This window comes from Podarcis liolepis (assembly GCF_965112155.1).
Source record: "Podarcis liolepis genome assembly, chromosome: 11".
Classification (NCBI taxonomy): domain Eukaryota; kingdom Metazoa; phylum Chordata; class Lepidosauria; order Squamata; family Lacertidae; genus Podarcis; species Podarcis liolepis.
In genome coordinates this window covers 34,505,220-34,520,318 of record NC_139565.1, presented here as the reverse complement: position 1 = coordinate 34,520,318, position 15,099 = coordinate 34,505,220, and the positions used below count along the sequence as shown (strand labels likewise).

The 15,099-nt window shown below is 43.6% G+C and overlaps 1 protein-coding gene across 4 annotated transcripts in view; it reads right to left on the bottom strand.

The window, feature by feature from the left end:
• Window positions 1-15,099, bottom strand: part of ACOT12 (acyl-CoA thioesterase 12) — a 28,650-nt gene extending 13,551 nt beyond the window's left edge. For 2 of the 4 annotated variants that reach the window (XM_083465337.1, XM_083465338.1), the window contains exons 1-6: window positions 14,351-15,099; window positions 10,611-10,680; window positions 5,506-5,566; window positions 3,950-4,051; window positions 2,905-3,040; window positions 1,532-1,688 (exon numbers count right to left, since the gene is read on the bottom strand). In XM_083465337.1, coding sequence (XP_083321463.1) covers window positions 1,532-1,688; window positions 2,905-3,040; window positions 3,950-4,051; window positions 5,506-5,566; window positions 10,611-10,680; window positions 14,351-14,468 — 644 coding nt within the window. In that variant the 5' untranslated portion in view covers window positions 14,469-15,099. Of the gene's footprint in view, window positions 1-1,531; window positions 1,689-2,904; window positions 3,041-3,949; window positions 4,052-5,505; window positions 5,567-10,610; window positions 10,681-14,020; window positions 14,282-14,350 lie in introns of those variants that run through there. The other 2 variants (XM_083465340.1, XM_083465339.1) reach the window with 2 other exon arrangements.

Sequence of the window (15,099 nt, the reverse complement as noted above, 5' to 3'; positions counted from 1 at the left end):
ATTTTTGATGTGACGGGTCCAAACTCACAAAAAACACTCCATTTTCCTCCCAAAAAACAGGGTTTTTTTAGTTTCTAAAACAATCCCAGGGAGTGCTAGGCCCACTAGTCCCTATATATGAAAGGGGGGGAAATTAAGTCCTTGTGTGAGTTTATTTTAACAGCATAAATCTTTTAAAAAGAATTTGCTGAGAATTAGGTATTGTTTTGTTGTGGTGGTGTTGTAGGGCTGAAATTTCTTCCTAACCTTTGCTTAGCTTAGAGATAATACTGTTTTGCACCATTATTTATCTTTAGCCTTAACTCAATTACCCTTTATGATGTACCAGAATTGTTAAGCGTGCACAATTATCTGTTTCTAATTAATTGAATTGTGCATCTTTATAATGCATTCAAATTACTTTGGTTTTCATTAGGAATAATTTGCTCCTCCTATTTAAATTGCTAAATATCTCATTTGCAATACAACAATAAAGATAGAAGCAGATTAATGTCAAGAATGGAGGTGTAAATGTGTAGATGAAGTTTGCAATCTTTTTTCACTGTTAGGTCTAAAATCCTGATATTATTTTGCTAGAAAGGTAAACCCATATTTTTACAGACATGGTGTACCTGAAAGACCAAATCTCATTCTAGCAGATTTCTGTTGCGTTCAGCATTGACACTGCTTGGTTAGTATCACAGTATTTAAAAGAGGATATATATTTTTAAAAAAACCCTGTCTGAGCATATATTCAGTTTGTTCTTTGAGTACTGCTTTCTTTTATAAACCTCATTCTCATTCCTTGTAAGCCTGTGGTCATAGCAACTCTAACTGGCACCTTCAAAGGTCAAATCTAATTGTAAGTTGTTTTACAAAAGCTTTGCAGCAAGGTCAGCTATTTGTCAAGCAAAATAGACAGCTCTCTGTCACTGTTTAGCACTGTTTCTCCTACATTTTGGCTCATCACTTTTAAGCACAAAAAAGAAATATTTTCAGCATCTGATGTGTTATTTTGCTGCAGCTAAGCCCCATCTCCATTCTTCTGGACCAGATTTATTGCAGAGTTATTTGGGAACCATTTATAGATACAGAAATATAAATGAGGCTGTGTGCTTACATATAAATGCCGCTCACTTGGGCCACTGGTGTTATGACCGTGTAAAACCTGTGACAGATTTGCAATTTTAATAAAATGAGCTGTTTATCCAGTAACAAAGGAAAGCCAGTTATTATTGGTATAACTTCAGGTTACAAATCAGAGCTACATGAATAATGAATGGGAATGACACATCCAGCACCCTGGCAATGAATCAGGCCCACTGGTGTGTGAAGGGAATTCTAATAGAAATTCTTGTCTCACACACACAAAGAGAGAGAGAGCTACATGTACCAAGCAACAGGGGGATGATGGAATTCTCTGCGTGATTAGATGAACATTAAACTAGTAGACAAAGAGAGAGAAAGACAGGCAGAAAGAAACCTTGCATTCCTCACTAGGCCTGCCCAGTAACGTGTAACACGGAAGGATGCTGAATAAAAAAAATGGTACCTTGCTGAAATAACGGCCACTGTCTCCATCCAAGCCATAATTTGGCCACCAAATGTATTTCCTTGATGATTGGCATGGGGAGGCAAGACAAGTTCAGTGCTCTGCACATGGGTGAGATCTGTGGAAATTGCACCTTCTTCTTGATTACAAACTTGTTCTGAAATGTATGAAGTGAATAGCCAAGGATGTTAGTGAAATTACAGACCAGTCCAATTATACTGTGGCTGCCACTGCCCTGTGTCTTAGAAATAAAGCAGCTTCACTGAAATCAGCAGGGTGACTACACTTTGTAAGGTATGTATCCCATGAGACAATTCCAAAAGAGTTTATGGCTGTTATGAGAGCATAGAATACAGGTAATGTAGGGCTAGTTGGCTGACCCTGTTCTCTAATACTGTCAGACTAAAATTCATACTATGTCAGTTTATTAGAATTTGGGTCATATAAATGTATGTTTTAAAGACAGAAATTGGACTACAGATCTATTTAATACCCATAATTCAACAGGGGAAGGAAGGATCTGTTTTCCAGGGTGAAGAGATCTCTAGCAAAGCAGGATCTTTATATTTCAAAAAATGCCAATCATGCTAATCTGTCACATGATCCCACTTGACCTTCTGCCCCACTTACATCTGTTTTATAACCCTTGTGTTGTAGCTTGGATTCATCTGAGCGCTTTGCACTTTGGACCTACTTATCAAGTTGTACAATTTGTATTTAGAAGACAAATTCCACCTTGCTTCGTGCACTTTGTAGATGTTTCATGGAAAGCAATCTTAGCACAAGATAATTTAAGACTTTACTTTTTGTAAAGGGGGCAGATGGTAGGGGAGGGGTGTGAACAACGGAAGCAGACTGAGAATACACACAAACAAAAATGTGCGTATGAGTGATGAGCTCAAGGCACTTTGTATGCGTAGCTAACTTTTATTGGGATCTAATGTGGAACAGGAGATCTGTATGCCTCTACTTTGTGCTCTATTTGTCAATAAACCAAATATAAAATACCTTAAGTTTCCAAAGATAGGAAACTCCATAGGAACCCAATTTGCATAATGCTTCCATGAAACTCCTCACCACTTGGAAATAGGAAGCACACAGCAATGTGTCTGTTTTAGCTGTCCCCCATGTCATTATCTTCTAGGATCAAATTTAAGACATACTTGTTTGTTCCATTGGCACATAGCTGGACTGGTGTTCAATAGTCCAAGTGTTGCAGTCTGCTGCACTGTGTTTCATTGCTGATATTGGTTTGAATTATATGGTTTCAATTATATTTTATGCTGACCTTATTTTAATGGGTATTGCAAGGCCCCCTGGATACCTATGGGAGGAAGGGTAGGATACAAGAATAATAAGTTATAATGACTGACCACTATTCATGCCACATTCTTCCACCAGGTTCTTACAGACGCGTTCATGATCCAGTCGGATTTTTCTTCTCTCAGCAGCCAGGGTGTGCTCAAGAAAATCCTGTTCAGTGACGAACTCCACTGGTTTTAAATCAACCTGAACAAATTAAGATTTTTTTAAAAGGATTGTAAAAGTAAATTCTACTTTTATTTTATTTTTTTATTTTGTTACCTACCCTTTACCCTAAGTTCTCAGGGTGAGTTATTTACAAGTGAAAATACAGCATTAAAAGCAGTTTTAAGCTTACAATAAAAATGCAGCCACAAACAACAGTGTGGGTCCTGAAAATACAGTATACATTTCAGGTGTCAAAGCCCTGGGTAAAAAGGTGCGTCTTCATTATCTGAACAACAGCAAAGTCTCCACCTCATTCTGCCACTTTTGTATTAAGCTGCATTAATAATTGGTAAGAAGAGATAACATACCAACAGTATCTTGACATGCATTTGCTCACATTCCGGATTTACCAAATGTTGCTTATTTATTTACACACTGGCAGAGGAAGAGGAGTGCGTGGGGAGTGCACTGCCCCGGCAGCACGATCCTAGTGGGGTGCCATCGTGGCTGTCCCCCGCCTGTGCTGGGCACCATGCCCCTGCAGGTGGCGTGCCACGCCCCCAGGATGTGCACCACCCCCGCCCCCACCTGCTCTCCACCCCCCCGGTGCCGGAGTATTTACACACACAGATACACACATCTTAAAATCAACCTAAGCTAAAATTTGTCTCAGAAAACAGAACTAGAAATGCAATGCGTAGCAGGCACTGAACACAATGAAATTGTGGCACTTCCCCTTAGCTAGCCCACTGTCAAATTACCGCAGTAAAAGTTTCTGATGCATGTTTGCCCACTACAATTCTTCCGCAGCGCTACTACTCTGCTGTCAGACAAACAATATTAGTACAAATTATGTAAGGGTAAGCTGCCATGAACACCACAGTTTGCTTTACAGACCATTCTGGAATCCACGTAAACAAAGGACCCTTTTTGAACGGAATATATCACCTTGCCATTATGTACTGGTTTTGCCACGTATGTAGAGAAAGCCACACAAATCAGTTTTTGGAAGGTGGTAAGAGGATCTTGCAATGTAACTTTGACACCAACCTACATGCAAATGGAAACAATGACACCAGATTACTAGGAGTTATATAATTTAGAACTGGTTTATGTAATAATACTAGCACTCCCTTCATCTTAATAAAAGAGCTGAGCTCACCAACTGGTTTCATAATTATGTTGTTATCTCCATTGCTTCCCAAGTGTCTTAACAGTACAATCCTATGTTACATCTACTACTACTACTACTACTACTACTACTACTACTACTACTAAATTTATTATTTATACCCCACCCATCTGGCTAGGTTTCCCTAGCCACTCTGGATGGCTTGGCTCCCAACAGAATATTCAAAACGCAATAAAACATCAAACATTAAAAACTTCCCTAAACAGGGCTGCCTTCAGAGGTCTTCTAAAAGTCAGATAGTTGTTTACGTCCTTGACATCTGACAGGAGGGCATTCCACAGGGCAGGTGCCACTACTGAGAAGGCCCTCTCCCTGGTTCCCTATAACCTCACTTCTCGCGGTGAGGGAACAACCAGAAGGCCCTCAGAGCTGGACCTCAGTGTCCAGACTGAATGATGGGGGTCAGTGGCTAATTTTAAAAAGGAGAGGGGGTGCTGAAAGGAGGGAGGAAACAATTGGGCCATTTTCAGCCAATATTTATTGATTTATTAAATGTATGTCCTGCCTTTCCTCCAAGGAGCTCAAGAAGAATACATGTTTCTCCAGGTTCTCACAGCATCCTGTGAGGTTGGTTAGACTGAGACTGGTGCAAGGTCTTTCAGCAAGCTTTGAATTGACTGAGAATTTGAATCAAGGTCTCTTCAGTCCTGGTCCGACCCTCTAAACATTACATCACACTGGCGCTCTTTATAGCTTTTATAGTCTTTGCCGTGCATGACTAAACCCCATAAAGACTAATATAGACTTGAGGGCACATTTTGAACTGATAAGCCTGCAGATGTTCTGTATTTATGAACTTTTTCATTCAGTTTCAGTGCTCAACTCTTTAACAAACCGTTGGAACAAAATGTTTTGAGTGAGAAGAATGTAAACATTTAAAAATTTGCGGTGTACTGTGGCAGATACCTGTTCACTTGAAAGAGAAGCTAGAGGTAGTTCTGCATAAAGAGTACATGTGTTTGGTGACCACAAAAGTTGTCAGAGAGCCTATTTTGTGGGAGTGGATCTACTGAAACAGTACCATGGTAAATCGAAGCACATTGGACATAGCCTCTGAGAATGTCAATAGCTCTGGGCAGCTAAGGGGCACTGGGGTATGTTTTGGACCTGTAACCCGGGGGTAGAAGACAAGAGCCATGTTGTGGCAATAAATGATTATGAAATGTAGAGAAGGGGATAAAAACTAGTGAGAGAGATTTGAGCCATTTACTTAACATGAATTCATTCTTCCATTTGTTTCATTCTGCCTATATAACACCATATATAATCTCATCTTAAAAACACACCAAGACAAACAAATGCAGTCTCTTACCTCCATACTCGTAGTGAATGCCCGGTTCACCTTAGCATTAATGCTGATAATCTGTCCGACTCTATTAACAGAAAAAAGCACCATAATCTCATTATATAAAAACAGAATATTATAAGCTGTTCCAGGCCTTTACTGGCCCTGATCTAGCAATGGCAGCACGACACTGCTGGCTACTGCATGGCCAGCCATCAATACCAGAGGGAGAGAGGGGTATTGGCAGAAATAAAGCATTTTGGCTCTGCAGGGCAATGGCAAGGAAGGTGACTTGCTGCTTGATCAGCCTCTGCCCACTGCCCACAGGCAAGCTGCTGAACACTTATCATAGAACCATAAGGTAAAGGTAAAGGGACCCCTGACCATTAGGTCCAGTCGTGGCCGACTCTGGGGTTGCGGCGCTCATCTCGCTTTATTGGCCGAGGGAGCCGGCGTACAGATTCCGGGTCATGTGGCCAGCATGACTAAGCCGCTTCTGGCGAACCAGAGCAGCGCACGGAAACGCCGTTTACCTTCCCGCCGGAGCGGTACCTATTTATCTACTTGCACTTGGAGGTGCTTTCGAACTGCTAGGTTGGCAGGAGCAGAGACCGAGCAACGGGAGCTCACCCTGTCGTGGGGATTCGAACTGCCGACCTTCTGATCGGCAAGCCCTAGGCTCTGTGGTTTAACCCACAGCGCCACCTGTGCCCCTTCATAGAACCATAGAATTGTAGAATTGGAAGGGTCCCCAAGAATCATCTAGTCCAACTCCCCCCTGTAATGCGGGAATCTCAGCTAAAGCATCCATGACAGATGGCCACCTAGCCTCTGCTTAGAAAACCCCCAAGGAAGGAGAGAGCATAACCTGGTTTGGACTTTAAAGTGAAAGCGGAGCTACAAATTGTGAAGGGGTTCTTCCTCTAGAAGCGATTGCAATGCAGGCTGAGGCTGTTCGGCTATTTCCAAGGAGCGAGGACAGAAAGAGTAGCAGGTCTTAATTAGAGCCTAGTTTCAGCATGGTATATAACCCTGGACCTGGAATATGGTTTTCATTGCCAGGATCCACACATGTGAAGTACCGACAAAGAAAGGCTATCTCAGTCTTGGATCAGGCACTCTCGCTGACTGCAAATGGTAACAGGAAATTCCATTAGGTATGTGGGAGGTCTGGCCAATGAGAGGTTGAACATTCTGTCCTTCCTCTGCACCTAGCATGGAAACCAAGTGAGCTGTCCTGCTCTGGTTTGCTGTAGGAGGGGCAGGACTCTCTGTTCCTCCTCTAGCAGCACTTCATCATGCTAGCAGAATTTTTTTGCAGCTTAGAAACTTTTGTGGACATAAAAACATAAGAAGAGCCTGCCGGGTCAGGTCCATGGCCCATCTAGTCCAGTATCCTATTCTGACAGTGGCCAACAAGATGCATATGGGGAACCAGCAAGCAGGACACAAACACAAGAGAGCCCTCCCCTCTTGCAGTTTCCCACAAAGAGCATTCAGAAGCATCACTGCCTCCAACTCTGCAGGGAGAGCAGAACCGTCATGGTTAGTAGCCTCCTCTTCCATTAGTTTACCTAATCCGCTTTTAAAGCTATCTGTTGCCGGCCATCACCGTGGCCAGTTTTAACTATGCACTGCCTAAAGAGGTGCTTTCATTTATCTTATTTTGCAAGGCTGGGGCCACTTCCACACATTATGTTGCTGGTGCTACTTGGAGCCAAAACCACACGGTTGATTTTCTTTTTGTTAGTACCTTAGGAGCATAAGAAGCTATCTTAGACCAGGTAAAAGTATTTATTTTGTCCAGTATTGTCTACCGTATTTTTCGCCCCATAGGACGCACTTTTTCCCCTCCAAAAATGAAGTGGAAATGTGTGTGCATCCTATGGGGCGAATGCAGGCTTTCGCTGAAGCCTGGAGAGCGAGAGGGGTCGGTGCGCACTGACCCCTCTCGCTCTCCAGGCTTCAGGAAGCTATCCGCAAGCCTTGCAAGCCCGGTGGGAGTACCCGCGGGCTCACAAGGCTTGCGGGCAGCAGCCTGCAGCCCCCGCGAGTGTCTGCAAGCCTCGCGCGCCCGGCAGGAGGTCCCGCCGGGCGCGCGAGGCTTGGGGCGGCAGCCTGTCGCCCGAAGCACGGGGAGCCCTTCGGAGGGCTCCCCCTGCTTCGGGCGAGTGTCTGCAAGCCTCGCACGCCCGGCAGGAGGTCCCGCCAGGTGCGCGAGGCTTGGGGCGGCAGCCTGTCGCCCGAAGCACGGGGAGCCCTCCGGAGGGCTCCCCCTGCTTCGGGCAGGTGAGCGCAAGGCTTGGGGCGGCAGCCAGGGCTGGAGGGGAAAAATAATTTTTTTTAATTCATTTCCCCCCCCCAAAAATGAGGTGCGTCCTATGGGCCGGTGCGCCTTATAGGACGAAAAATACGGTAATTTACCTAGCAGTGGTTCTATAGGGCTTCAGGTAGAGGTCTTTCATATCACTTGCTACCCATTTCTTTTAATTTGCCAGGGGCCAAACATGCTATCACCTCACCTTGATTTTCGTACAACTATGTGGTTCTGGCTTACTATTATATTTATGTCAGGGAAACCCTTTATTTTCAGAGTATCTCCCTGAAATGCTTAGAATCTAATCTCGTTCTCCAGAACCCAGAGCTCCTGAAGGCTGGCGTGTGAACACTATCTAAACATTCTTTAAAAAGTCATTGTAAGGCCAGGGGCATCCCATCTATGGTTAATAATTCTGTTTATATATATAGAAAGTTCTGTTGTCACTGTTGAAAAGTACCCCGAAAGCCACTTGCTCTGAACAGAGGCTCTGGGAATTGGAATTCAGGGAACATTGCAGTGTCACAGACCATTGCATTCTCATTTGTAACTGATTGGGACCTTTTGAAGTGTAGCAGGCTGAATGCTCTCAGTAAGGGTACACAAAGAAAATGCAAAAAGAGAAGGAAATCTAAACTACAAACTTATGTAAAATAGACACTGCTGATGAATTCACACGGTATACAAACACAAACAACAATGTTTGTTCTTTAATGGGAGGGAGCTGTTTTCCCTGTAGGCAGGTTAGGTGAGGGGGACCATATATAAGTAGCAGATTTTACTCATACAGGATGGATATTCAGAAATTCTAACCATCTCAAAGACAAAGCAAGGAGCATAAAAACCTGGAACAGTTACAGTTTGTCTATGCAGGGAGGAGAGATACCTAAACCAGCTTGGGGGGCATTTGCAGGGAGAATTGGCGGGGAGGGAAGAGTTAAGGTTTCCCTTGCTTCCAAATTCTCCCCAGTGATTGCCTTTCTGCCATCACATTCATCTTACAACAGAAACATGGGGTTGGGCACCTCCTATTTCTCTTTGGATTTCTAGTCTTTTGGTGCTTTAGGAGTTGACAGGCCAAAACATAGTTGTAGGAATAATAATTATTATAACAACAACAACTACTACTACTATTCTGATTTGGAGTGCAAGAGCTGAAGGAATAAGATGCATTGCTCTTAATTCGTTGTGCAAAAAACACATTGTTACAAGTAAGTTTCTCCTATACTTCAGGAGTAGCCAACATGGCACACTCCGGATATTGTTGGGGTCCAACTCAAAGCCAGCAGAAATTAATCAGGAATTATGGGAGTTGGAATCCAACAACACGTAGAGACACCATGTTGGCTACCACTTCTATATTCCTTGTGGATTAAAGAAACACAGCTAATTTCTTGGGAAATGGGAATGTAGAAGACTTAGGGACATCTTGTTTTCAGCTTAGGAACAACATACAGTTCAAGCATATGCCAGAAATAAGCTCCACTGCATTCCACAGGACTTGGGCTGCATGCATGCTTGTTTATTCAGCATCCAGTGCACTCCTCTATCTTGTCATTTCTTCTGAAATACTGTGTTTTGAGGCTTCCAATACCAGCTTGAATTGAGAAAAAGAATGACCTAGCTGCATCTTAAGCCACTAATGAATACACACGAATCTCAATAGGGGGGCAGGATAATATTAAATATCCGTGTGAAAAGTGATTCACGCAACACTATAACTGGAGCATCACTGTAGATATATTATTGTTTCTTCATACCAGAGGTAACTGCTGCAGTATGACCTTGCTGTGCATGGATATGGCACCTACATATGTATTTGTGCTCACAAAGTTGTGCCATTTAGTAAATACTGCATGAACCCATCAGGCCTTGCTCCTCTGGAAAACACAGACTTGTAGTCTAAAATCCCACAGAAGTTAATAATTGCATTTGCCATCATTCCGTACTTTTACAACACAGCAGAAAGAAATGTTATCTTAGTTTTCAAAATTAATGAACATTATCATTAATTATAAATGCTTTTAAAGTTAATTAACACTCAGGTGGAAGGTTAACTTCATAAAACTGCCAGACTTCTCCTACATTAACAATCGAGACAAACAGTTGACTGGCAAAAATTGCTCGCTACTAGCTTCAGAGGGGAAACCCTCCCCCTTATTTCTGGAAGTTAAAAGCAAAATATATTTATTGAGTTGCATGCACTTTTATGAATCCATTAAATGCATAATCTTTGAAAATGGGGGGTATGCCAAATTATTACTTCTTACGCATGAATGCCACTCATTGTCATATCAAGAAAAACATTGTAAGATTTTTTTTAAAGTGGTTTCCTTTCTCAGTGAATGGTTGTATTTGTAGACAAACTTGTATCCCTAGCAGGCACTCCTATCTGAACTCCCCGCTCCCCCAAGTCACAAACCCCTATTCTTGGGCTATGCCCCTCCCCCATGCCCTCCTTGAGTGTTTTTGTCTCCATGTTTATTTGAACTATGATCATAATACTTGCTTAGCTGAATGCAGAACTGAGGGGGTGTGTGTGTGCTGGATTTCAACATGCCTGGAATGTAACCTACTGTACAAAAGTAAGAGCCTCATACGTTCCTCCACTTGCTTCTGCATCTGGCCCTTGTCCACTATTGTCATGAGGCCCCATGACAGAACATGGTCCTCATGCTGAGAGATGCTGCTCACCCTTAAGAGAATCAACTCCTATGTTCACTGGACCAATTTTTAATGTTCTGGTTAATCTCTGTTACACAGAAAATAAAGGAAGGCTGTGAAAAGTGCTGATAATAACTATTTGAAGGTATACCTGGCAGTCTCTTCAAACTGAATGTCATCCACCGATGCTGTCACACAGGGCATGCCGGCGTGTTTCTCAGCTTGGAAGAAAAGGCAAATATAAACATGTAAGCAATTATAAGTTTTCTCTCAACATGCCTTTGCCCTTAAGCATGGTTAATTTGGTTGTCTTCTAAGGGCCACTTTACACATATGATACTTTCCTTCCAAAGATGCACAATGTTAATCATAGAATTGTAGAGCTGGAAGGGACTCCCGGATGATCATTCAACCTCTGCTTAAAAACATCCAAGGAACGAGAGTCCACCACCTCCCTAAGGAGTCTGTTCCAATCTCCTTTCTTGTAGCTTGAATCCATTGGTTCAGTTCCTACCCTTCGGAGCAGGAGAAACCAAGCTTGTTCCATCCTCCATGTCACAGTCCTTTAACTATTTGAAGATGGCTATCCTTTCTCCTCTCAGCTTCCTCTTTACCAGGCTAAATGTACCCATATCCCTCAAGCATTCCTTATAAGGCTTGGTTTCCAGAACCCTTGATCATCTTGGTTGCCCTCCTCTGCACACATTCCAGCTTGTCAACATCCTTCTTAAATTGTAGTGTCCAGAACTGGACACAGTGCTCCAGGTGTGGTCTGACCAAAACAGAATAGAGCGGTACTATTACTTCCCTTCATCGGGACACTATACTTCTATTGATGCAGCCTAGAATAGCATTTGCTTTTTTTGTTTTGTTGCTGCATCACACTGGTGACTCACATTATGCTTGTGGTCCATTAAGTCCGCTAGATCCTTCTCACATGTACTACTGGCAATCCAAGTGTCCTCCATCTTACATTTGTGCTTCTGGTTCTTCCTGCCTAAGTGCAGAACCTTACATTTGTCCCTATTGAAATTCATCTTCTTAGTTGGGCCCAGTTAAGGTCATATTGAATTCCAATTTTGTCTTCTGTGGCACTGGCTACCCCATCCGGTTTTGTTATCCTGCATCTATTTTATCGCATTTACCAGTTACAACTGCAGCTTCCCAACAAGCATACATGTTCTCTCTCCCCCCCCCCCCAAATCTATAAATTCTATTCATTTGTTAAGATTTATAGATTGCTTCATGACAACACTCTCTAAGTGGCTTACATAGCAAGATTATCAATAAAACACAACTGAAATCCACAAAACTGTTTTCTTAAAAATTATACGTAAGGATATTAGTCCAGCAGCCCAATTACTGTAGTCAACTGGAGGCCTGTGGGAAGCCCACAAGCAGCTCCTGAATGCAACAGCACCCTCCCCACTTGTGATTCCTTGCAAATGATATTCAGAGGCAGCATATGCCTCCGACAACTGAAGTAGAACACTATCATGATCTTTAATAGCCAGAGAGCCAGAATTTGTCTAATCATCTTTTAAAGCCAATAAGAACACGAAACTGGGCCATCTGTGAACTAGATATAAGGGTACTGGTGAGATAGTGCTTGAAATAATTTACAGCCTCCTGAGTAATGCTTAACTTCCGAAGGAAAAGATGGCAAACTCCCCCCCCCCCTATTTATCTTTTAACATTTGCTCCTCCAAGGAGTTTAGGATATTTATAGAATTTTCTCCATTTCATCCTCATAATAACCCTGTGAGGTTCATCAGGGTAGCCAGGCTTCAGATTTCTCAGAAGTTCATTTTTTAATTATTTGAACCCTAAGATCTACCAGGTAGAGTCAGGTGCAAAAGACATGCAGGATGCCTCTGAGCCTAGGGATTTGTTTTCAGTATCGGAACTGAACTCAGGTCACATCCACACCATACATTTTAAGCACATGGCTTCTTCCCCCAAGAATTCTGGAAGTTGTAGTTTGCTAATTCGAACTGTGGCACTCTCTGTGGGGAACAGGCAGCACAGATGCTAATCCTGCATTGGGTTACCCAATATACAGCACCTGCACCATCTCTCGTTTTTAGCCAGCTCACTTTCAATACTCCCCACTTTCTCCCATGGGTGTCTCAGATTCAAATAGCCTTTTCTGTTACACACACTCTCTGGCACAACAGTGGTATCAGATCAAACCTCACTGGCAAACTGGTCATTCAGGAAAACATTTCCAGTCCTATGTTACACCGAGAGAACACCAACCAATCATTCCTGACTATTAGCAAGCAATTGGCTTAACTAAGGAATGTCATCCAACAACTGTAACCATATACCAATCTTCATGGAGAGAGAAACTGACCTGGTGGATTGAGTGCATGTGTTCAGTAGCTGTCTTGTGCAAGTTCAGAGAAAAGAGTACAGGCAAATGCAGGATGCAGAACATGGGTTTCTGTTAAATGCTGTTTAATTCTACTGCTGGCGTTGTATACAAATGTGTGAAAAATATGGCCTGCTCACTGTGGTGCCCATAGCCACAATAGCAGTCTTGAGGACTTTTACTGGTGCCCAAGAAGCCCCGAGTATTCTTTCTGGATCCTCATAATTTTTACAAGAGATACCCTCAAAACAACCAACAATTCAAAAGTCACCTCTCTATCTATAGAGGGTGTTCTGTGATTTGTTCTGTGGGTTGTTGCCATCTTTAATAAAAATTATGAAGATCCTTTAGGATCTCTGCCGTGTATGTGTGTGTGTGTGTTGGCAAGCACTGGATCTGTGCTATTGGATGTGAAATATACCACTGTAAGGTTGGGGGGGGGGGCGTCTTTGTAAAATCATACAAGTTCTAGAGAATGGATTTTAATTCTACTGCTTCCAACTTTTGGCCAGAGGCCATAAAGGTGTGCGCACACACGCACGCACACAGATTCTCTTTTTTGTCTTTTGTGGGGAATGGCCCAGGGCAGAAAACCTACTTGAAGGGTGGTGCACGTAGCACTCTCACAAAATTCCAAATTTGTCCATGGTGACCTCCTAGCTTAATAACTCTTTCCTACCTCATAGGAGAGTTGTGACAAAAAAGATAAAATCATTCAGTAACTGGGGTTATATAAAAGAGACTAATGGACCTGTTTTAATTTTTAAAGCTGTGAAATCCCTAAATTCTTTACCGACAAAATGAGTATTGTAATTAAGCTAGTTTGTATTACAAATGCTCCAGTATACCTCACAGCCTTATTGAAGGAAGAAAAAACCTCTGGAAGTTGCTAGTGCCAGCATAATAATCATATAATTCTAGAATGATACCATACTGAGAGAGAAATAAAACTTTACTAATATTTTTGTGCTTCTTAGTATCTGCTAATGAGCACAACAGGATTTATGCTGGCACTATGCAATCCTAAACCCACCCACCTGGAAGTAAGCCTCCCTGAATTCAACAGGACTTACCTCTGAGTAGATATTCTTGGGATTGCAGTGTAAGGAGCTGTTAGCACCATTCTACCCATGTCTCCTCAGAAATAAGTCCCATTGAGTTCAACAGGGTTTCCTCCCTGGCCTTACCTGACACGGCAAATCCTCTCTTCCCAAACTGAGGATACTGTGCAAAGGAGGTAGTTACAGCATCATGAAGATGAGGATTGGGCTTGCTGTCTCTTATTACTTGCGAGACAAGTAAAAAAATCCATCGTTTGCGCCCTATCTTCACCTGTTAAGTGGATAAGAGCTGCACCAGTAGACTTTCTGCCTGTGCCATGCAACTCTTAGAAGGCCTAGAAGAGGTGGTGAACAGCTAGGCACCGTCGCTATCTTGGATCTCGCCAGAGACGAGGGGGCCAGAAGTACCCGCTGTGCGCGTCCTGGTGGGTGGGAGAAGGGGGCGCTCGCGCTTACCCGCCAGGCAGGCCGTGGTGTCGATCCATTTGAGCAGCTGCCCCGCGCCCAACTCCCCGCGGTAGTTCGTGTGCGCGGGAAAGATGGTCTGGCACATGTGCACTTGCGCGGCCGCCATGAAGCCCGCGGTGCTGCCGCCTCCTGCGCCTCGCTCGCTCGCGTCTGTGGCGGCGCCTGCAGATTCAGCTGGGACTTTCGCATGCCCGCCCGCGCGCCCTGCTTCCCGCTGCCGGGCTAATGTGTAATTAGGCGCAAGGCTCGCTTTCCTGGGCGTCGAAGGGAAACTGGCGGTGCCCTTATTTTGGCGGCGAACCAGCTCCCTCCTTCGGCGGCCGCGTCCTCGGCCCACGCGGGGCAGCTTCCTCGAAGTTGCTTAGTAGATAAGGAACGAGCGGACCTCACCTTCTCGCCCTCGCCGGGTTGCTGCGTGCTTCCCGTCCTTTCTGTCTTCTTCTAGCTGCTACGGGAAATAAAACTTAAAACGCGTGCGATAATAACAAAAGGCGCCACAGTTTGAGATATCATGCATTATTAAAACTCAGCTCGCGGGAGGCACCGATTAAGGCAGTGGGCCGGACCAGAAAGTGGGCATGTTGAGCAGGCGTTGCGCAGCGCGAGAGCTGACCTCCATAAAAGGGTTAAGGGGTCGCCCTTTGTCACAAGCGACCATTATCTTTCCTCAGACTTAAACGGATATAATCAGTCGTCTTGCTAAGCAGTTTCACGCTGAAACTTCTCTGTCAGGGAGA